Source organism: Eurosta solidaginis, chromosome 3, assembly GCF_040869045.1.
Source record: "Eurosta solidaginis isolate ZX-2024a chromosome 3, ASM4086904v1, whole genome shotgun sequence".
Lineage (NCBI taxonomy): Eukaryota > Metazoa > Arthropoda > Insecta > Diptera > Tephritidae > Eurosta > Eurosta solidaginis.
In genome coordinates, this window is record NC_090321.1 from 229,421,030 (window position 1) to 229,446,605 (window position 25,576).

The 25,576-nt window shown below is 34.9% G+C and overlaps 2 protein-coding genes across 2 annotated transcripts in view; one reads left to right on the top strand and one right to left on the bottom strand.

The window, feature by feature from the left end:
• Positions 1-25,576, top strand: part of Stacl (Stac-like) — a 765,750-nt gene that overhangs the window by 679,896 nt on the left and 60,278 nt on the right. The window lies entirely within an intron of this gene.
• On the bottom strand, positions 14,135-15,077 carry LOC137245183 (uncharacterized). Its single transcript, XM_067775437.1, has 4 exons — positions 14,838-15,077; positions 14,542-14,764; positions 14,323-14,476; positions 14,135-14,267 (listed from the first exon to the last, which is right to left on the bottom strand). Exons 2-4 carry the CDS (start codon positions 14,584-14,586, stop codon positions 14,149-14,151), a joined length of 318 nt encoding a protein of 105 aa, XP_067631538.1. The 5' UTR covers positions 14,587-14,764; positions 14,838-15,077; the 3' UTR covers positions 14,135-14,148.

The following is a 25,576-nucleotide window of genomic DNA, read 5'->3' on the forward strand; positions in this document are numbered from 1 at the left end:
AGTTGCCGTGGAAGCTCAACGTGGAGGAGGAAGTAAAAGAGGCCTCGACGGCATGCATTTAAAGGAACATTGGGGTGTAAAATTATGCGGGGTTGGAGGTGGGGTCTATCGCTGTATATCTCCCATATGATTGAAAACAACTCCCATAGCTACAATGTTTATCAAGGGTGCTTTTAAAGCCACAAAAGAGATTGATAATTCGCCCAAGAGTACCCAAATGTTGGATGAGGTGATACACGTGTACACCGATGGTTCCAAAGAAGTGGATAGAGTAGGATGTGCGGCATGCTGCGTTGGTCCGGAGATAATTAGATCCAACAAGCTGCCAGATAACCGTAGCGTTTTTAAACGGAATTTGAAGCCGCAACCAAAGCAGAGGAAACACTGAAAGAAAATAGCTTAAACTGCGGCCGTGTCAAATTTTATACTGACAGCCACGCAACAATTAAGGCAATAATATCGCACTTTAAAGAATCGGGACATTTATGTATATTGAGTCTCAGGGCATATGGGAATATATGGGAATGAAAACGAGGATGAATTAGACGCCATACTTAAATTGGCCGGTATTAAGAGAATGCGAGAGGTGCACATGATTGACCAAGCGGAAAATACGTGTATCCAACGCTAAGTTGGAAAGATCATGTATACGTCTTACAACCTTAGATTAACAAATTGAATCCTATACTTTAAAAGTTAGGACTGTTGACTCATAACGGGTATTCTGACTGAACAATGCCTTCTGGTGTCACATGCCTTTAAATTAGGATTGTTCAGTGATAGTAGTTGTAGGAAATTGGGGTTGAAGGAGTAAACGATCGAGCACGTTCTGTGCACATGTCCTGCCAGGATTTTACTACAGCTATAAGGATTCATACAGCTGGCAGAACTAGAAGCAGCAAACCGCATAGGTCCTGGAAAGCCTCTATTATTTGGCCAAGTGTACGGAGTTATTTTATAACATAGTTCCTGGTTTTTCACAGGAATTTTCAGTTTGATCGTTAAACAAACTTCTGGTAATACTACGAACTCATTCAGTCTATGCGATGTACTCATATACCAGCCAGTTCAACCCTGCCTAACCACTCTATCTAAGTCCTAGACAATTCTTTGTGCTACACGGTGCTGTGGGGGGACTCTCTTATTTCATTTAATCCGTACCCTTTTTTAATTTTCTTTTATGGTTGGATTCACTAGCTTTTCCATCATGAAGATCTGCCTTATGAGGCTTAGGTTAATATCGCTTGTGATTACATTGTACTTATCTCCTTCTTGTTATAAACACAGGGTATCGTTAAGTTTGCATTGAAATACAGCCGGATATACCCTCTCTTCCAACAGACACAGTTCTTAGTCACCAAAATTACGTCGCTCTCCTATGAAACAGAATAACGTAGATAGAATTATTAAAAGCTCCCAGACACATGGTCGGGAGCTATGGAGTTCGGTTAAACAATCACACTATCGACACGGTGCCCACCCTAGTAGAAGCATTGAGTAAGCTTTCTGAAATAATAAATGATCTCGACAAGTTGGAGTGAAATTTTCCATCAATTGTATATAGTGTCGTATAATCTAGGGGTCAGGAAAATTATGTATTAAATTTTTATAAACTAAATCGACTTGGAATGGGTAATTAAGAAGTACTGACAATCTTGTGGCCTGCTGCTCAGGAAATTTTTATTTTATTTGACTTTTCTTCCAAACTTGCTAGAAGTGTAGACTATTGGTTACATGAAGGTTAAAATTAAAAAGTTCGCATCTCGTTCTGCATATTAAATATCTTGGCGAGTGTAGAAAGTGGTTGAAGGAGGCCGGTAAGCTGCAACATTACAGAAGTCTCGTTTTAAGTACTTGTTACCAAAGATTTATGACCAATGAAACATCTTTACTTTGGTCTCTTCTAACTCCTTCAATCAATTATTATGCTTCTGCTTTCATCAATTTCGGTTTAAACGAAAAATGGTATGATTTTAAGAAAATCTTTACAAAATTTTCAATAAAAATTTGGGGGCTTCGTATTTATGTATGTATATTTAATATAAATTAAGAATAAATTAGAAAAATAAGTAAACTGAATTCACTGCATCTAGGCTTGCACTATTTTACATACAAAGCTAAGATTTTTAATGCAAGGTTCATTAATCCAAACCTCACACTTATCTGCTGCACTCTTCCCTCTCTTCATATTTCTCTTTTCAAATATTTATAACTTTTACCAAATCAAAATCACTTACTGCACCAAACTGAAATGTGCTGCTAATGCTGCAAAATAAAAAATATTTAACTATCACCACACTTTGGCTAAAAAAAAAAATAGATTATCGCTTACCCCAAATGCCGCCGCCTCCATCTATGGCAAATTTGCCAACATCATCTTATATTAGCGGCGGCATTGGCATTAACTATTATACCGCAACGCAGGCGTCGCTTAAAAACAATGTCTTGGCCTATCAGCAACAACAGTTACTACTACAACAACGGCAACAAACAACACAACCACCGCAGCAGCAACAGTTGCCGCCACAACAAACAGCAGCAGTGGTGAGTAAACATGCACAGCTCACACAAACTCAACAACAACAAATTGCCGCTGCAACGGCAGCAGCCGCTGATTCGGGTTTGCGTCGTCGTTTATTTGCTGGATTCCGGCCGTTATCAGGATTCGGACGTTTGCGTTTGCGTTCATCACAAAATCGCTCGATATCATTGCCTGAAAGTAAATACAAAAATAACAGCGTGTCAATTAACTAAAATGCTATAATTAAAATTTTAATTACTTAAGAAACTTGCTGTCTCACTTACACTTGCAAAGCAATATATGTATAGATGTGTGTGTATGTGTGTGTGTTTATATTTTTCGCATACCGACTACATCTTATGCTCGACGTACTTTTGCCTACTTATGTATTTAAGTGGTTGTACTATTTTAATTAGTATACACTCTTTTACTCAATTTGTTTGATGGCTTTCAAAAATAATTATTTTTTTTTTTTTTTTTATATTAATTTTAAGCTGTGATTTTTTCCTATAAATGTTTATGTATGTATGAATATATGTCAGCTCAATTATTTGAGTACAATGATTGCACTATCAGGCTGTGGCAACACTAGTTTTAGTTTTTAGTATGGCTTTATCTGCTGTTAATTAAAATGTTTATGTTTTTTATTATCTTAATCAGAAAATTAAGAAGAATAAGAGCACGAATGCAATTTTTTCGCAGTAGTATGTGTTTACATAGAGAATGTTTGAGCATAGAATGCCCGCATTAGTGGTTTACTGCTTGACGTTTACAAGTTTGATATGTATGCGAAGGAAACAATTCCTTTCTCTTTCTAACACACTACCGTTTGACACATCGGTCAGTGTCAAACTATTGTGGAACTCAGTGGAACCTGCGTGGAACATACGTTTGACACTGAACGAAGTGTCAAAATTAACGTGGTTGCTGTCGAGGAAAGCCACGCAGGGAAACAAAAAAAGGAGCGGAATATCAGAAATGGGTTGCTGGGATGGTAAATTTTTTTGAACGAATTTAGTATGAAAATGTAGTACACCTATATGGGTACTACAGAAAATTATACAAAAGTCTTGAATTGGGGTATCTGAGGACGCGTAGTTATTCCAGTATCAAGAATACAAACACGGGTGCTAAGTTATCAAAAGTTCTCCGCGAAAAACAGTTTGAAACCGAGGTCGACTGCAATAAACCGTCCAAAAATGTGGAAAGAGAAATGAAAAGACGCGTTTTGTCCTGTTATGAATATTCCAAAGGCGAAAAAGTATTCGAATTATTGGAAGCGAGGCAAAAACGCGTCTACTAATACTCCCCCAACGGTTTTAGTCGTTTTTAGCAATCGTCCCCGGTAATAAAGCATCACAATTTGTTAATTAAAATTGTTCAAAACATATAGATTTTAAAGAGAGATGTAATCAAGTGTTCGTTTGAAAGTAAATAACGATATTTCTTTGTAATTTTATGATAAAAAGTTTACGCAGTTTTCGTTAGCAGCTACTACACCTTTCTTGGACCTAAGAAGTACAACAGTGCCAAATAGCATCCACGAAAAAAAACGAACAGAAACAAGCATTTTATCAGGTGAGCGTGGCTGTGTATGTGCTTGCTGCTACATATCCTACTTGTAGACCTGTACTATGGCTTGACGTACAAGCTAAAACTGCTTGCTTCGCTGAGTCTCTGTCGCTGCGCTCACACGACACGTAGGTGAACGCCAAATAGTTTTTTTGAAGCTCTACGAAGTTCTTGAGTGCACCACTGAGCTACATAAATATGTATGAACATATGTATTGAAGAGTGTTTCAGTGTCTCAACGTACGCGTTTATTTTACTTTTATGTGTTTATCATATTGATTGATGAGTGGAATGTCACCCTATCTTACCCTATCGGAGAATTGGTTTCAAAAACGCCGTCTAATTGTACTGAAATTGAGCTCAGGGTGATGGAATATCCCCTCAGCAATCGATATTTTTTGTGAATAAATATATTTTTGGATGCAATATTTTTTTTTTTTTATTCAAAAATAAAGATTTTATAGCAAAAATGACGCAAGCACAAACTCAGTAAAATGCGACTTACTCCGCTTTGCTCTTCTTCGACGAAGATGTGGCCCTTTCCACCATTATTTTGACCCAGCAGTCGATGGTTTTTGTATATAAATATATTCTTGGTTGTAATATTTTTTTAAAATTCATAAATGAAGCTTCTTCATCAGCTAAATTTTCGTGTGCTTAGTTTTTGAACTGCAACCTGCATTCATACTGGTATACTGGACAGATTCCTCTATCTAAACAGCCATTTCATTGCCCTGCCGCACGTTTTGTTATTTATCTCTAATTTTTGCCATTTTATTGATATTCGTTTCATGTATACTTTGGTGCTTATATACTAATTGTTTTTTGTCCCAAATTGTGTGGAATATTTTTCGGCGCGTTCAGCGGAGCTTGATCACTGATATTGGATATATAGCACTGCGCTTTTAGCAATGCTTCAATTGTTCACCATTTATCCATATTTTTTTACTTTTATTTGATAAGAGAGACAAGCTCATTTTTATAAAAATTTTCGAATTTTTATATAAAATATTCTGCACTTTTTACACTGTGGACTTTTTTAGTCCAATCAATGTATGTCTATTGAAGTAAACTTAAAATAAAAAAAATTTAATATATATATTTTTTGGGATTTGTGAGCCGAGACTTTAAATATATTTATGTATGCAAGTCTGATAGCCCAAAAGTCAGTAAAGTAGCCAATATTAAATGTGTCACTATTCACCAAGTACCACGCGCTCGAGTTAAGCCAGAAATTTAGGCTTTCCCATTACTGTAGCGTCTTCCAGGCGGATGTCGTCAGTATAAAGAATACTGTAGATGAAATGCTGTCCGCTGTTTGGAAATTTAACATCAACTCAGATAGTAAGGCGGCAAACAAAATGCTAAATTTTACCACCGTGAGGACAAGAGCTATAGAGGATTACTTCACCTCACTTGCGGTGACATCTAACTACTTTTCGATAAAAATTATTTAGGTTCTAGTCTATAAGGATATCCGTGACAACTGTCAGGCTGATCTCTTAGTTCGCGCAAGCACTGGTGAGCTGTACGTGACTGTCAGAAGAAAATTTGGTAGTCCTCATCGAGACAGCTAAGCCAACGCTGGACTAATATCATCTCTTGCCGTGTGCCGAGGCCCTTCTGGTCCATATTTAACTCCAAGAGCTCGGCGAAGCTATTAGGGTTAATAAGAGCTCATTTGTCCATGGTTGTTGCATTGTGAATGTGGCACTGCCCGATGAGAGTCCATGCAATGCGCCTTAATATAGAGGACAACCGCAGCTGAGTTAGCTGTATGGAGGATAACGAGTTGGAATCATCCAGTAATTTCATGTTCAGATGTCTAGCATTCGCTACGAAAAAGTTTCAATATCTACGTTAATATGTATTCGATTCTTCAAACGAAATTTCAAATATAAATGAGTACCTTGCTTTTAGCGTTATCATTGCCACACAGCGATTCGCTAAATAACCGGAGGCCAGTTTCACCGTTAGAAAAGGTGGCACATATAAAAGTGCCCAAGTTAGCTGTTACTTAACTGGACATTGCCCAACTAACTTAAACTTACCCAACCTAGAATACCCGAAATATTCAAAGAGAATGTACCCCCTACTTGATTTCCTCGTCACTTTGAATTCTAACTATACTTCGCTACAATATAAACGATGAATAGGCAAGGTATGACGACTCAAGCTATTACCTTGATATAGCTGAGGAACTCAAACGCTTCGATGCGTCTTAGAGAAGATGTATGCGAAGATGCTGCAAGCATAACCGGTTCTACGTAGTTTTTTTCTTCGACTGTAATACAACCTCAGTGAGAGCATTATTTTACTTCACGGTCTAACCAAGGCATTCCTCTTTTACTACTGTGAACGTAATAAATTTAAAACGATCCTAGAAAACTACTTTTTTATTATTTGGAAGTGTTGTGCCGAATCGGAAAAGAAGAACGCTACCTTCAGGGCTTTGAAATTATGTACGGTCAGCATGGGGGGTGTGGCAAGAGTCTAGTTTTATGAAGTAAGCGTAAGTGCGGGGAGCTTCATATGCTGACTGATAGGATAAATATCAGAATACTATTAGAATAAATACATATGAGGTAATTTTCGCAAGACTGAAAGTCTTCAATATGTAAATCAAAGGACTGATCAGTACTTCTTCACGATAAGCCTGGCCTTGTACCTCAACCTCGTATACAATTCTCTACATACAACCAAAGCTTCTGAAATCGCAAAAGGGGTACCAAATCCTCCTTGAATTTAAGTACCCCGCATAGCCGTGCCAAACAATGTTGAGTACATCAATTAGGTCTATATGAAACACCTCTCTGAGAAATTAAAAATTAAACGAGGCCTCATACAATACAATTTCTTTAATCTGATGCTGGAGAAAATAGAGAAAATACTTTCTCTTCGACATCCGTCTTTGGAAAAGGAGGAGAGGAGCGATCTCTACTTAGTTGGGAGCGTTCAGAAGGAGGAAGACTTGATTTAACTTGATGCCTCCAATTGCAGTCGGTGCAGTCTTGTTAGTAAATTCACATAAGTTGCTACATAACCGTTAAAGTTCTTAAGTACTTTTATATGTTTTTATTTACTTATGCTTATAAAGTTCTCTAATATTTTGCTAGTGGGATTCTATGACCATAAATAAGTAGAATGCTTTTAATTGAAATAAATACGCCAAAAGGGGTGCACAAACGTGGTTACAAGTGTAAAAAAAAGTTGCTTTTAATTAAGAGAATATAGCATAAAAGGAGTGAAGCAGTAAAAAAAGTGAATACAAAACAAAAAAAAAAAAAAAATTTTTTAATACAGCGCGAAATCGCAAAAAACTGGTAATTTTCCTATTTATGTATGCTTGTTAGCAAAAAACGTATATGTTGTATTTAGTGAAATTTATTCCATTAACAAGTGTACGATGTTACACATTACGGTGGCTCTTGCTTGTATGGAGAGAAAAAAGTCTTTCGATTTTCGATCTCAGCCCATAGAAATCTACAAATAATGCAGTAACGATTATAAACAAATTTAGAACGATCGAGAAGCTGCGCAAGGAACTTGAAGTCCTGAAAAAGGACGAATTTTAACCAATTCACGTGTCCATGTTCCTTTATCCAAAGGCTTACTCCTTTTCGAAGCAATTTTTATATCTGTACTTACGATATATACAACATATTTGGTTATAAATAAAAGTAGTTTTTTTTTCGTTCATTGTATAAATGAAATGACCAATGAATGAGTTTTTAGTCTCGAAAATCTAGCTCTACGGGAAGTTACTCAAAAAGCGGTGGCAAAATTCCACAACTTGTAAATAGAATTACTATCTCTAAGTACCGCGATCCCTGATCATCTTGAAAACTCGTTTATCCTAGACAATATAGCCCAATAGAGCCGAAAGCTTTGTTAAGAGTTCGAGGTCAATGGTTTATAGAGAAGTTCCTTGGTCTTTGGAAATGTCCAAACTCGAAAGATTTTTTGAATTTTCACGATCCCTGAACCATCTAGCGGAAATTCCTGCACCTTTCATTGTCAACAAGATTTAAAATATTGTAACGAATTTACTTGCAAATCCTCTTATTTGCAGTCCTCTGCTAAGTTCGAATCACTAAACTGTTGAATAAATAACTCCAATATTGAATAATGGAAAAATGGCCTTTATTAAAGTACTTCACAATAACACTTATACTTTGCTTAACAACCACACTGATTGATAGCTCAAATGAAATTCTACTATTCAAAATAATACTGCTATAGCTCGCTAGATAGCGCTTAATCGAAATTGCTTGATAGCTCAAATCAAACTGAATTCCTTCTTACTCGCTTGCGCCGCTTTTATAGTTTACGCTGCATACATCTAGGCTCTTCTATTTCCAGAACTTACCAACTATTTCATGTGTTTATAGTTCTCATATAGTTTCTATTTATCTACAATTATCTACTTTTCAGCGTCTCTCAGATGTATGTGAGTTTGTAGTTTACAGTCTCTCGCACACACATAAGCGTATAAGTAAATGCATCTGTGTGTGGCATCTCTCGGCTGCCTTATATATGTGTATACATGATTTGATTATTGACGTAATTACGGCTTAGCATGGCCTTAGCATCGCCTTAGTGATGTTATAGCTTAGTGATGCTAATATCCGTGACAATATGTTCTTAGTTTCAAGAATCTACATACGTCTACGGAAAGTTACTCAAATAGCGGTCACAAGAGTCCACACGTTGTAAATGGACTTTCTAGATATCTTGATCCCTGTCACATCTGGAAAACTCTTTTATCTCAAATATTACCGCCCAGTCGAGCCCTTTAAGTTTTCAGATCTCTGAGTTATCGGGAAGTTCCATAAAGCTCGAAAGAAAATTTCCAAGTTCTTACCTGTTTTAGAATTTCCTCGACCCCTGGACCACATATCGAATTTTTTTCCTTATGTTGAACTATCACGGTGCAATATTGATTGCCCAATACTTTTAGAGCCTTTTAACTTTTATGTTCCATCACGGACTTTGCGCCAACATACTATGTTTGCAACTGACTATGTTTAGGTCTAACTACGCACTTAATGGCCCGATCACTCGCGCTCTAATTGCTATCAACTCAATCTATAATAATTATTGTATTGATTTTTCCATATCTCGTCGAAGTTTTAAAAATATGTTATTTTCCAATTTAAACTAACTTTTCTGTAAATAAACACTATTTTTTTAATTTCTTTAATTTTCACGATCCCTGCATCATCCTCATGTTGCATTGTTAGCGGGTTCTGAAGTATATTTTTAGTTTCAAAAATCTACCTATACCGGAAGATACTCGAATAGCGGTAGCAAAATTCTACATTTTGTAAGTGGAGTTTCTAAAAATATATTACAATCTAGTAGAGCCCAAAGTTTTAGATCTCTTAGTTTTTGGGAATTTCTTTAAGAATCGAAAACAAAATTTTAAAGCTCGGAAATTTATTTTAGAATTTTCACGTTCACTGGATCACCTACCAATTTTTACCCCCACACTTTAAATTTTCACCGGGTTGCGATGTGTTTTCCATGTTTCAATACTCTAGCTCTCTAAACTCTAGTTACAAATGCATTGCAAGAGTCTCCAATTTCGTATGAAAATTGTCGGAAATGCATAAAACGAAGTAAAAACAAATTTTAAACGTCTTTTAAGGTTGTGTATTTTCAATTTTAGGCATTGCTGAAAATCATAGGATGTACGATATATTTTTGTAATATTATTTGGAATATAAATAAAAAGATTTTTCGAAGAGCAAACTCTGTTGCATTCTACGTATAATTTACCATAGTTGAAACATGAGTTAGTACGATTGACTCCTGCTACACCCAATAACTGTCCTTGAGCTTTATTAATGGACAAGCCAACCTAATAGAAATTTTGAGGCGTTTAAAATGGATAGGCATATCTGTCTGTATCAACAGAATCCTTGGTATGAAAACTTGGTTGTTTTCGAAACTTCCCGATCAAATCATTGTTCCAACGTTTAAAGTTTTGTGATTATAAGCCTTGTCCCATTACATAAGCGCGGAGGATCCCAATTACGAAGCATAATCATTATGGACCCTAGTTGTAGTGCAAAAACTTCTGCTATTGTATCTTCGCCCAAATGCCATAAATATAACGCTTTTAAGCACGCATTCCCAGATTTGTCGGAAATCTCCAAACGAACTAGAGTAAAGCACCACCCATGGAATTATTGTTATCCCTCAAGTCCTTGAGGGTTCAATCTAAGGCTTCCAGGCCAGGTTTATGAGCCATAAATAAACAAATGTAAGGCACGATGATTTCCAAAGAGATTTTAGGCCGAGTTTCTTTTCCAACTTGCATCGTGCTCTTCTCGATTTTTCCTACAAATTGGCCTGATGGAACCTACTTGTTTTATGCAGACTCTGAATGGCATCTGCAAGAGAGATGAGTTTTCACTTAGAGATTTTCATGGCAGAAATACGCTCGGAGTACTTGCCAAATACTGCCGAGCGGCGACCCTGTTTAGAGAATTTTTCTTCTAATTGAAAAAACTTGTTTCTAAAATTTTGATGTTGCTTTTACCCGGGCGTAAAGCCAGAAGGTTCGGTGTGAAAGACGGAGCACGCTACCATCACACCACGGCGGCCGCCCATAGCCATAGTGAACTCATAACACACGATAAGCTTACCAGTCTATAGAACCTCATTTTGGTCTGAGCTTTTGCATATATTGCCTACCGATGTATCAGATGTTTGCAGAGTCAGTGATTACTTAAATGCGAAGTGAACTGTGCGTCCACCACACAAATGTGTTGCCGCGATTTCTGAGGAAGCAACTGCCATAGCGGTTTCTCTCTTTGCTTTTACATCAGCCAAAATCAAACTTAGCAGAGTAGTTTATTTTTTTTCAGTTCCTCCAGACGTATCCAAGAATACCAACCCTAAAAAATACAAACCCCAAGAGATTACTAAACGTCCAAAAGGAATTATAGCCTAACTCAGTTTTGCTGTCAAACTTTAGTGTTAAAATAACCTAAGTTTGTATGGCAGTCATAGTTCTGAAATCCCATTTTTTACTGGTGCCGTTAAGACTTAGTCATTTCATTATTCTAATATTACTACATTTGAAATATCCCATTTGTAAGTTAGGGTGAGAACGAGAATCAGCATACTTTGGAAAATAAGGGTCGACCTAATGTACATACATATGTGTATACGCTAACAAATACTTTTAATATGCTGAGTGTGGCAAAAGAAAAAATCAAGCACAGAAATTAAATTAAAAATATTTATAAAACGAAAATCAGCCAACATTAGCAAATGCCGTGAAGTACTCGTTCACAAATGTGGAAACCAAAATATTACCGCTTTACATTAGTGGTTTACGGTGCGTATGAATGCTATAAATAAATTAGGAGAATGTGTAGCCTGTGTGGCACTACTTCAGAGCTTCAACTATATAGGTCGTACATACCCTGGAAAACTCGTACGACTAGTCCCTAAAGAGAGTGGTCTCTGATTGATCTCACTTGTTTAAATTGGGATATAATTGATTCCTCTCTTGCTTCGATTAATATGTCTGAAATATATGTAACCATTTTTATTAAACTATATGGATATTTTCGGCATTGTTCTCTTCGCCATTTCAGATTGTTTCGGTTCAGGACTATTTCAAAATGGTTTCGAACATTTCGGGACCATGTCCAAATAACTATAGGATTGGTTTCGGAAAAAAATTGGCTTTGTGTTAACTTCAGGTTACTCTACCTTTAAAAAAGGGGCTACCTGTAAGTCAAGTTTCATCGAAATAAGTTGAGCCGCTCTGGTTTGATTAAGTCACAAAAGCAACATCCAAACTTTCAAATTCATCAAATGTGACGCTCAGCGAGAAAATGTTCCTAAATGGGAAGCCGTTAATTGTATATAGTACGCAGGTACAGTGGGTCTTGCGCGCTAGCTTTTGCATGATGGCACACATACCGCCACATTTACTGCAGAGTTTGATTGCTCATAATTCAAAACTAATAGAGATATCGATCTGCAGGTTTGCAAGTTTCTTTCATTTTTTAAGAGTCCTAAAAAAATTAATATTTTTCGAACTAGGTGTCTTTTCTTGCAGAGCTTTCCATATATGTATGTTTCATGGTTCGTATAATTTTTGGTCTAAATATATTTGAAAAAGTGGTGAATTTCGGGATAATTGAAGTATAGTTTCGGGATCATTACGGAACCAGTTCAGGATCATTTTTCGTCCATTTCAGGATATTTTTCGAAGTTTTCGACCATTTCGGGATGATTTTCGATACATAGGTTCGGAACAGTTTGAGGCCTTTTGGGATTGTGCTCCTCGCGATTTCAGAGCTCTCCCTGGTTTCTATATGGTGTTCGGACTGGTTTCGTATCTATTTGAGCATTTATTTCAGGGCCGCCTCAATTCTTTTTCACTCAAATTTAAGGGGATATTGCAAGAATTTTTAGGACTATTTCGGTACCGTTTAGAGATTGTGATCGTGATCTTTGTCGGAACTGTTTCGGGGCAGTTTCTAGTTTGTTTTCGTAATAATATCGCTAAGGCCACTTCGTGACCATTTCGGTATACTTTTCGTATGATTTTGGGATTGTTTTAGATAAAATTCTGCGGTAATGACTCAAGGTTCGATTCGAGCTCAAGGCCAGAACAATAATTTTTTTCTAATGATAATTATTGTTATTTTTTAATTTCTCTAAATTTGAAAAATTGTATTTTGTTTTTGATGATGAAGGCTTAGCACCCTTCGAAATGGATCTATCTGCGCAGCTATGACAGGTTGTCTGAAAAATTTTCTACTTACTACTTCCAAAAACAAAATACAATTTTTCAAATTTAGAAAAATTAAAAAATAACAATAATTATCATTAGAAAAAAATTATTGTTCTGGCCTTGAGGTCGAATCGAACCTTGAGTCATTTATCAATAGGCCGATAAAAACAAAAACAATTCTGCGGTAAGTTTGAAAATTTTTCGGTAGGTTTTCAGGACTATGACCGGTTAATTTTTGAACTGTTTTCATATTAATTTCGGAATATTTCGAGATCATTTCAGTGCCATCTATGTAACCTTTTGTCCGTAAGTATTACAGGTGAAAATAGATCTGTCTCACCATACCCATAGGCGAACGAAGAGGATCTCTCCGAAAGTACCAACAGGGGTGCGTAGAGGATTTTATCCGTAGGGGTAAAAGGGGAACGTAATGAACAGTGCACCCGTATGGGTATAAAAAAGAACCGTCCGACACTAACCCCTCAGGAATATAAGGGTACAATTTATCCTGGATATGATATGGTCAAACAAAGGAGATCACTCCAACCCATATAAAGAGATGAAAACTGGTTATAGAGTCATATTCCTCTGCGACTCTTTCCGTATTCATCCTAGACTAATCGTATGTTTTAAGGGTATGAACGCATATACATACAAACATGCATACATAGGAATGCATGCTGAAGAGAGCTCTTAATGTGTAACCATCCATGTACTTATATATGGCAAAATATAAACAAATATCAGTAGTGGCGGTAACACAATATAGCTTTCAAATAAAAGGCGGAAAGTATTTCCCAAAACAATGCTATACATTGAACAGTGTGAGTGTGTGTGTGTGTGGGTGTGTGGAAGCTGTAGACCTATGCAAACACAAACAAATAAAAGTAGCTTCCCAGTAGAAAAGGGGATCATACTATGAGCGATTATGGATCGCTAAATAGGGAGCGTGGGAGTGCTCCCGCACTGTCCAAGACGTCAAACAAAACATGCTCCCTTTTAACATTGCATGTCCTAGGAGGGCGAGCGCTCTGTAAACGGTTGAGAAACGTGGAACTAGAGCGCTCTCTAAATGATCCATATATACAAAAAAGGAGTGCTCTCCAAATGAAAATAAGAAAACAAAATCAGAGCGCTCTCCAAATGATCAAAAACAATAAAAAAGGAGTTCTCCCCATAGCATCAAAATGTACAAAACTAGAGCGAGACAAAAAAATAGTTCCCTAAAAATAATAAAAAAAAGGAAATTGAGTCTTCTTTTATTTACTTTAAGTTTTCAATTAGTAAATATTTAATTTGCAGCTTTCAATTTATAAGTTTTCCGGTAAAATTTCAGTTTTGCTTCTCTAAAGGCATCCTTAACTTTATCCTCAAACTCCGAATAGTTTTGATACTTGTCTTTGACGGCTTCTGCAATGCAAAATAAAATTCATAAGAAGAAATTCAAACATACTCAAAAACTTACCAAATAAATGATAGCTAAATATCTTGTAGTCCCTAACTGCGATTTTACTTTGGCCCCCCGTCCAATTCACGCTTAAAATAAAGCGTTCGTCGAAAATTTCGCACAAGATCTCTTTCAAATTTCGGTTTGCAAATTTTGATTTTAAAAATTTTATCTGCAATAAATAAAAAAATATGCATTAAAATGGAGATTGAACATAATGATCAAAATAATTCTTACCACAGCTTCTTCCTCAGTTTTGGCAATATTATTCGCCTGTTGCATTTCCGCTACTGAATTTATTGGCAAAACATCAAGAGAAAACCTCGGGGGCTCAACTTTTTTAAAATTTCCTCCAATATAACATTATTTTCGCATAGAAGTGCAGTATTTTTTTTTATTTAGGACTCCATGTCATCTAGACGATTTTCAATCCGTGAAATGCGGTCAATGCTATCGGAACCTACAAAAAATAAATAATAAGGGTAAAAACATTATATAATTGTAAAAGACATTGTAAGAATGTGTATATTCACCATCGATGGCATATGGGGCGTTAACATCAAAGACGCGTCTGGACATTGTGAAGGCAAAGCTGCTACTGCTATAAGAAAAAAAAAATGATAATCGAAATTGGTAAAAGCATGGATGGAAACGATATCTAACATTGGTGAAGAATTGGAATAAAAACCTTAAAACAACCTTCTGGTATAGCAAAAAGCTTACAAGCAATATCGTTTATTTCTAAAATTGCCTCCTCATTAGATAGCTTACTGCCTTTTGAAATTCCCAAAGCGATTTCTGAATCTACAGGATATTTAAAATATGGTGTTATGTCTGTGAAAATGTGTCCAACAACGTACTCAAGCTTGTTTTTAATTATAAAACTAGATATTTGCATGGGCTTTTTATCCTTAGTGAGACAAAAATTGTTAGGACTTTTCCCGGACAAGAAAAATTCACCATTCTTGCAATCTTTTTTCAAAACTTGTAAAAAATTTTCAAACTTATACGACGAGAATCAACATTTCCAAATTGTTCAACGCATTTCGATAGGTGTGGCAAGTTATGGACATTATAACTTACCCTATCGCCGCCATATAACTTTCCGAAATCTTCTACGTACGCTTGAAACAATTGCTGAACACAATTCAAGTTATTTTGGCAACTAGATGGACATGAAACGAAACGATAAGCGGAGACTAAAAGTAAAAAGTGTTCATATAGAACCAGATCAATCAGCCCTTTGAAAATTACAATACCTGTATACAAAGCCAGCTGCCGAAACTCAATGGCTTTCCAGCGGGGAACCTCTTCAAAAACCCTACCCCTGCGAGCGAATTCTTTCGGCATGAACTTATTTATTGCTAAAATCCTTCTATTAAGTTTATCTTTTCGAGACAATGTAAGTTTAGTTTTGGTATGGATATTTTTCATAATCAAAAGCACACTTTTCTTTACAACACCCAAATCTAAGAGATGCATAACATCTAAAGGAAATTGAGTCACCATTTTTACGCCACATTTTTCGAGAGGATGCACATCAGCTTGAAAGTTTTTGAGATGGTATGGTTTATTTTTGCGATCTAAAAAGTCTTCATCTGTTCTGATGGGAAATAATTTGGTGCTATAGGTAAGTCTTTGGTTTATCTTAAAAGCTTTTTGTTCACATTTGGAACAACCATCACAAGAGTTATGACCAACAGTACCCGTTAAAAATGACCTTGCGGGAGTATCACACACGAAAAGTCTAATTTCTGGTTTAAAGAGCTTGTCTCCTATTAAAAAACCTTCTTTTCTATGTGTTTAAAACCCGATTCAGATTCATTATAGACACAATCTTCACCACTATCACTTCTTTCACACAGATAATTTTTTTTTTCGCAATATATTTCATTTATTTCAAATTCTATATTATTTCCACTACTGTTAGTATCAGGTTTTTGTTTTTTAGCAGTTTCTTCACTTAAGTTTTCTAGTTTTCTTTTAACTAAGCGTCTTATATGTCTCTTACAAACAAATTTTGTGGTCATTGTAATTTCTTATTTTTATATTTCACTCGTTTACCTTTTTAGAAACGTTTAAATTAGACCACGTAACACTTTCACTGACTATTTAAGAATGACAAATTCTTTTATTTTGAGAAAACAACAGTTATTTTAAATACAGTTATTTTCGATGGATGTATTATGTTTGACGCAAATATCCCACTTTGCTCCAAAAAAACAGAAATGGAACACATATAACGGTTAAAAAAACAATGATCGCATTCTGCTCCCAGAAAAATAATAGGATATCACACGCTAATGTGCTGCTCTATAGCTGATCCCCTGTTGCTTAGAAAGATCGCTCTTTTCCTGTTAATCAAGGAAGCGCTCGAGATATTTTCTACTGGGTTATGAGCGCTGAAAAACAATGTGCAACAGGCCGCATTGTCCATTTTTAAGCAAATAAATATCTATGTGTTTTTGCTTTTGTTGTTGTTATACATGTCTACTTGGAGGGTTGTGTGTCTTTGTGTCTATGGAAACGTGCTCATGAATGTTCATATACTTTTTGTTATTGTAGGCAGGACATTGCACCTTGTTTGCAAAAGTTCGCACAACTTTCACACAATAAAATTTTCCATAGCTGTGTGTGTGTAACTGAGCGTGGGTGTCTCCTTGACATAATGTAAACATACAATATAACCACATCATAATTTACGCAATAAAAACTTACAAAAATTGTTGGTAATGTCGCCTTTTATTACATTGCAAGTACTCGCTTTTATTTTTATAATTCATTCAGATTCTTTGTTTATTTATTTTTATTTTTTTTTTTTGTTTAATTTAAATTGTTCAGGGCAACCATGCTATGCGCTTTAGGTTAATATACAGTCTCGCAATTTACATATTACCTTCGGTTTTCTTTACGCCTCCATAAATTCCACGTACTTGTTTTTATTAAATATTTTAATAAGTTTAACATTCGTTGCATGCAGAAGTGCTCAAGGGTTAAACGAAAGCATAAACACTCAAGTGAAACCACCTTTTCTACAGGCATACGCGGCATATGGAAGCTAAGATGAATGAGAACTCATAAAAACGTATGAATGCATTAAATTCAAATAAAAGAGAATTTAATTTAATTAAAAAAAAAATGTTTCCCTTAATTCACCGAAAATGCTGCCGTCGCAACCATGCGTCCGTGAACTAAAAACTACCTTATTTGGAATCGTTGTCCACCCCGGTACAGCTTTGGTACAACTTCGAGGTGGCGTTCCATATCTCTTGTATCTTCAGAACCTTCTGATATTCTTGCGTCCTCGTTTTTTCTCTGAGTGTGGTTTCTACGAAGCTGCCTTTCTTCTGCGCCGCTCAGCATTTTTGCTGTAACATTATCAACAGTAATTTTATCGACTCTTTCCTCGAGCATTTGTCGGTTCTGGCTTCACCGGGAGCATTTGAAGATAGCATTGTTCAGCAACATCCTCGTCTGAATCACCGTAAACGCACTTGAGATACTCGTATTTTTCTATCCTTTGCAAATATTTTTGAAAACACGAGTGCGCAGAGGGAATTTGGTTAACGTAGTAATTTACCTCGCCATTTGTCTCGTTGTTGATTTTCCCATCGTTCTTGCAACAACCTAAATATTTCTTCCTTTCTCTCTTTTCTAACGACTTTCATACACTTTTGATCTGTCTGCTTTCTTTTTTCCCCACTACCTTCTTCTTTCAATCGTTAATAGGTCGATGAAGATTATTTCGCTAATAGCTTAAACGGTTTGTCCTTATGCAGTGCGATAAGCGCAGGCTACTCTCACAGCTGCTGTTCGCTGTTGAACTGTTATAAGCTTGTTGGCTTCTTATGAAGTGTGTTTGCTCACAGTTGAGAACCGTGCAATATCATGGATAGGATGATGTCCATTAACAGCTTTATTTGTTTCCTGTAGATCCTCCAATATTTGCCATCAGCCTACTTAGCAACGACACCTTTTCAGATGCCTTCTCAGTCGCATATTGAATTTGCGCTCAACATGGTGCCTGGATGAAAGTTGCTCTACGGCGTCTGTGATACGTGGTTTGAGGAGCCTTTCAAGCAGTTTACCGGCTTTGTCGAGCATGCATTACGGCCGGTATGCTGATGGCAAATTCAGAACCCCCTTGCCTTTACCAATTAACACTTAACTAAGAACTAAACCTATATCTAAATCAAAATATAAATCTAAATCTTTGTCCGAATCTTAATCTTTATCTAAATCTAAATTCAAAATATTAACCTCAATCTAAATCTAACTCTAAATCTAAAACTTAAACTAAATCTAAAGCTACATCTAAATATAAATCTGAATCTAACTCGAAATATAAATCCAAATCGTATTCTTAATCTTTATCTTAATCTTAATCTTAATATTAACCTTAATCTAAGCCTAGACATATTACAATCTAAATCCAATGCGAAATCTAAATTAGATGTGATCTGAATCTTTATCTAAATTAGAATTCGTGTAAATCTAAATCTACATCCAAAGCCGAATCTAGCTTAGTCCAAATCTAAAACTAGATCTATATCTATTTCTAAATCTAAACCTTATTCTAAATCTAAATCCGAATCTTAGCTTTAATACAAATCTTCTTCTAAATCTAAATCTAGTTCCAAGTCTAAATCAAGATCTAAATTTAAATCTAATATATCTAATCTCTAATATAATCTAAATCTTAGTTAAGATCTAAATATTTAACCTAATCTTAATATATATCCAAAAACAAAAACTAAATCAATATCAATCAGACAGCACTGCTGACAATGATAGGAAATAGCTAGCGATTTCTGGAAGCAATCCAGAGTTCCGAAATGTCATCATCGTCTCTTGTGATATCACATTATCTTAAAGTAACAGCTGGGTATAATTGTTCAAACAATCGACTCATTGTAAGAAAAATATATTACTGGATCAGACTGTCGTGGGCCTCGTCAAGACACGAAAATCAAGCCAATCTAATTTTCAGTCAAATTTATGTTTCGCAAATAAATTTGATATACCACAGCTAGTCAGCACTAGTTTCCTCTTTACTTTCAAAAATAAATATTCATAAATGTGGTTACAATTTTTTTCTAAGCCTAACCAGTTTTATTCATGCCACTAGAACATTAACGCTGCCACAGTTGTTTTTATACATTTCCGCAACTCGTTTCCTAAATACTTCCGCTTTTTTATTTATGTTTTTTTTTTTTTTGCTTTTCTGCTTTGTACGTTGTTTGTGGTTATTACTTTGATAGCGGATATATAAAAAAAATTAATTTTTCTATCAAACTAAATTACCAATTTCAACGTTTTTCTTTTTAATTTATTTGTTTGTTGGGAGATTTAATATTATTATAAATTTGTTGGAAATTTTAGGTTTTTTAGACCCATGCTCAAGCTTGTAATCAACAATCCATCAACTCAGCAGTTGAGGGCGCATAAAGATGAATTCCATCCGAAGAAGGGCATTGCTTTAGAATATAATCAATCTCCTATTATCTCTTCTTTCCTTCTCTTCAGTACAATTCTTTTAAGTATATCGATTTGAGCGCCTCCTGGCGGAAACTTTTGCTGCTGGTTTTCCACTTTCTTTGGCCTCTCAAATACGTTCAAGATTTCAAGTCTCTAGTTTATTGTAGTAACAGTGCTTTGCCCCATCCAATAGATGCAACTACACGCAAATTGTCATCAATATCCTCTAACGGGAGTCGAAGCATACTCGCAGTTTCAACAGGGGTGCACCAGACAGAAAGGGTTGTTAAAGACGTTGGTTTCACATTGCAATTGATAAGGTAGTTCGTGTAATGTTGGAACACATTGTCAGCTGGACATATGAGTTTGATTCTGGATAGGAACAGTTAAACCCATCACAGTGTCCAGATCGCAGTTGAGCTAGAATTATGCGCATTTCCCGGGGGAGGTAGCTTTCCTCTACTGCGAGTTAAGGGTATTTGGTGTTAAGAACGGGGTTCGCTGGGCAATTCGTGGCACACAAGTTCGACGCGTTTTGGTGAATATATCTGAGGGCCCTTTTGTGCTTTTCTTTTCTTTCATACGGCTGGCTCAGGTATTTCCATAGAATGCTTGCATATATGATCTCTGAGAGACATGGCAAACTTCTCTCTAAGATGCCTTTTGGGATGCCCCGGTTTCTGAGTTTTCAGCAGAAACTGCTTAGCTATTGCACAAGACTATGGCAGTCGTTCGCAGTCGTCATTTCAATAGTGGTTTTAAGTCAAAGCGATATCGCAGTTATTATACAAAAAATTATACTGCACTGCAAAAAAAGGGCGAATTTCTATTACCATTGCTATTATGCAGTCAGATCTAAACAAATACAAAATTCTACTTCGATTTGAGCATGCAGAAGACAATGCTGGCAATGACTGGCTTCTGTTCGATCTCAGCTTTATATATTATTGTCTGATTCCACAGAGATTTCCATAAGTAAATATTGGTTTTCATTATGAAATTTTTGAAACTTTAAATTAAAAATTTGTGTTGTTATATCGGCCTACTTATTTGTAAGATCGCGGGTTTGAATCGAGCTCGAGGCCTAACAATAATTATTTTATCATTATTATTGTTATGATACATTTTTCCAATTCAGAAATATGTATCATAACAATAATAATGATAAAATAATTATTGTTAGGGCTTGAGCTCGATTCAAACCCGCGAACTTTAAATTAAATATAAAATTTTGTTCACTTATTTATAAAAATTTTATTTGTTAAGCTATTTAAAATGGTTGGATTTATTATTCGCTGTTTTGTTAGCTTTTTGCAAGTATCTAAATAAATAAAGCTTTAAATAACTTTTTGCATTTCCACATAGTTTTCATAAGCATTAATAAATTATAAGCAAATATATATATTTAGCTAACGTAAAATATAATATAATTAGTATATACATAGGTATTACGACTGCACTCAAACAAGAATTCCTAAACATGAAGAAAATAGCTGTTAAAATAAAGAAAACGGTGTATGATATTTCGCCATACAAATCCTTTCCTTAATCTGAACAAATAATTTTCATAAAATTGAAAACTATTTTTTTCTTGTTTTCTTTTTTCTAAAAATACAGAAAGCTTTATAAAAAAAAATCAAAAAATTTTGCTATTCAACTGTCACAGCCCTGGATTTCTAGTCCGGTGCGCAACTTTACAGTCGAGTGCTTTTATTCATTGATCTAACTCATACTCGTAAATATTGTACGAAATTCTCAATGAAGTTTTCTTGATTGAAAAAATTTAAGAAAAATTATTGATGTATAAACATTTTTGCTTACGGTATGGGAAAACCTTGAGTATAAGCGTAAGGTGTAAGTGTAAGCGTAAGCGTAAAATTAGTTTTTTTAATTGTGTGCTATATGGGCAATATATACATATGTAGAATGTAAATGTAGGCGTAATGTGTAATGTTGTTAAATGTACTGTGTGTAGTACAAGCTAATGTGTAAGTTCAGACATCGTCGCATGGTGTTTGCATGCTGTATCGAGTGACAAAGAATGAGAGCGTGAGTGCAATCCCTTCACTGTAAGTTAATGTGGAACAAGGCTATGTTTCTTTTTAGGGTTTTGTTGAATGTAACATATTTGTACATTATTTGGTAAGATTTATATGAAATGATAATTGCATAAAAAATTTTTGTTTTTTCAATTAAATCAAACTAAACAAAATACAAGAAAAAAACAAATAAAACAATATAACATTAATAATAATTAAATATAGTGACAAAAAAATTTAATAAAATAAACTAAAAACAAAACAAAAAAGTAGAATAGTAACACATGAATTCTTAAATATAAGTATAAACTGAACACACCATTAAACAAACATACAAAATAAAATAAAAATAAAATAAAATACAAAAAAAAAATAAAACAGTAAAAATAAAATAAAATACAAGCATATAAAATTAAATTAAAAAAATATAAAAAGGAGAAAAAATTAAAAAAAAACGTAAAATAAAATATAATAAAAAAATTTTATTAAATTAAAATGGTATAAAGGAAAATAAGGTAAAATAAAATATAATAAAATAAAAATTAAAACACAATATTAAAAAATTAAATTTAAAAAATTTTATGAAAATAAAATATTTATTAAATTTAACACAGTTTAACTAAAACCCATTTAATTGATTGAATTAATTAATTCCCGTCGTTGAAGTTCGCGTTCGAGTCCCACTCCCGGGAGAAGAGGCTTTGAAGAGATTTGCAGCTTCCGCCGCTGATGTCACGTTGTTTAAAATTTCCCAAATTATTAAATAAATTCAGTTATATTAATTTAAATTAAATTCAATTACTGTATATTAAATTAAATTAATGTGGTGTTGATTGTCCTTTGCTGGATATAAATCCGGTACTTTCCGGTAACAAGCACTATTTAGTGCGACCACATCTAGGCCATCGCCCTTCCAACCCCTACATTCATGAGGAACTTGGGGTCGCCAGAGTTTCGGCTGATAAAGAAACAAGATTCGCACGTGTAGGTGTGTTTGACAATTGGGTTGAAGAAAATATATATTGCGCTGGCAATCCCTTGAATCAGTTTGGTAGTTTAGTCGCCTGTTACGACAGGCATATCTGCCGCGGGTATATTCTAAATATCTAACCCGTTGGGTACTGTATTTTTTCATAAGAAACCGATAAGTCGACATTAAAAAAACGATAACATGTCATTAACCATTTAGGTGGTTGCGTTTTTTAATAAGAAACCGATAAATACTTTTATAACTTCAAAATGAAATCGATGATATACATATAACCGTTCGGTTGATAGCAAGTCGGTCAGAAACCAACCAAAACACAATGAAAGGCTGATAACAAACGAAATCGGGTTTGTATTGATTGTCACCGGTTAGGAGCCGACAAAGTTCATACAAACAGACCGAAACTATTTGTTTATGGTAAAGTTGCTCCCTTTTATTTCAAACCCTGGGTGAGTTCTAGATAACTTGAAAAAATTATTTTACTAGACGTATGTTTGCACATCGAACTTCACGAGTACATGTCTTTTTTTAATAGATTTAAACAAAAACTGAAAATTCGTACTCATCAGGTTTAAATTTTTCTCAAATATGTTAAGGAAACATTTTTCTAATTTTGGGTAGATGTTTTTTTTTCTGAGTGTACTATGAACATGTGTGTCTACTTAGCATTTTTTGTAATGTATATAAGATTATATTTTGGAATGCCATTAACAAAAGGATTAGCTGAATTTAACAACAAAAAATATACAAATTTATTAAACAATTTTATTTCGAACAAAATAAGTTTCATTTAAAATAAATAATTTGTTTTTATAAAACAAGTAGAAGCGTGATGTAATATGATATTATTCAAAAATTTAGCTTTATTTGTACTATTGAACTAACAAATTTAAATAAAATATTACTTATGCATACAAAAAAACAAACCGAAATACATATGTACGACGGGGAAAGGCGATGCTGATGGAATTTTTTTGGATAACCTAACAAACATACTAACAAGGCACTAACAATGTTGTAACACAAAACTCAAATGAAAAACTGTCTCATACAATTCTTCAATAATTTTATTTAGTTGCAGACACCAACTCAAATCTAGCGCGCTTACCTGGCGAGCCGCTCCTACTACAAAAGAAAATCCTTAAAAGGAACAACAACACCAGTTTAAATAGTAATCAAACATACTGCGATGTTTCAGCATTGAGCAATTTGGCGAGCGCAAGTAGAGGTTCAACCTCAATCGGCACAAACAGTCGAGCAACAACGCCGGCGCCCAGTGAAGGCGGTAAAAGTGTAACAAAATCTAACAAAGCTGGAAAACTACGAGTGCCACAAAGGGGAAATAAATGAAGAAATTGTTGGATGCAAAATGTGGTGTTAATCCATAGTATAAAGCAAAATCTGGAATAAGAAAGAGGACCAGCAGAGAGCAGCGAGAAAGAATAAAAAAAAGTTGAAAAGCAGTTGAGATGCGTTCAAAGAATTCCGTACGATTCTAAAAAATCTACGCGCTAATGATGGCTGTAACCACTACAACATTGAAATTAGAAGAGTAATAAACGTGAAGTGCATCCAGAGTGCACTTAACTGTGTGCAAAGGAAATAAAAGTAGTACAAATTATTGCGGATGACTGAACATTTTCCGATATACGAAGCGAACTTTGAATTTGTTGAGGGATTATATATAAAGAGGCATATAATGTATGTTCAAAAACGCAGATGTAGACATTAGATAATATATATGCACATAAGTATATATATGTTTGTATGCATCGAACAGCGTGTTTGATAAACAATGTTTGTGCTTTTAAAATAAAAAATAAAATAATCCTCTCTGCATTGCCACGCCTACCGAAAGGCATTCAAACCGAATGAGAATCGGAGGAGCAATCGCTACGTTCAGTTTTGTGCTCCTGTCCACATTGTTTGTTATTCCTATACCTCTCTCTCTCTTAGATAATTTTATTATGTTTTTATTTTACCCTAGATGTATTTACATATGTATATGTAAGCCTATTTAAACTATTAACCTGCCATTATTTCCTATTGAAAATAATTGATTTTCTCTTAGTCACAAAACCACAAAATTTCAACAAGAAATGCCTCTGAAAAATATAAATTTAAAATTTTTTGAAAGTTAAGTAGTTAAAGATACGTTTTAAGGACCATGAAAACAAAATTTTTTTAAAACTTTGAATTTCGTAATTTTTTTATAAATTTAAGGGTTGTATTTTAGGAAATAAAATATGATTTAGGGAACACTATGTAACAAATGAACGATATTTGAAATTCTGCCCTTCTTCCCACCCTTTCTCTGTTTCCCCTCTTTCTCTTCCTATTACACTACTATTCCCCCTCTTTCTCCTACTCCCTCTTTTTCTCCCTCTCCCACTCCATCTTCCTATGCAACTTCTTTCCTTATAAATCTATTTTCCCTAACTCACACCCTTATCCATCCCTGTTCCTCTGCTTCTTTTTCTGCAACTAGTTCTCCATCTCTCTCTCAAACTCGCTCTGCAGTTTACTTTTATATTTACACCAACAAAATGTGAGTTTCCCTCAACGTATTAGTCAGCTGACAAAGTTTAAAAAGAGGGCGTAACCTCACTCTACACTAATATATGAAAAAGGGACGCGGTCTTGGTGCATCCTCTAAACTCAGCTAGTATCTTCCAACCAGATATAGTAGGCGTAGAAAGAGCCTGTTTTTTCTGTTAGAGAATGGAGTAAGCAACGGTGAGATACGCATAGACTCCGAATTCCAAGC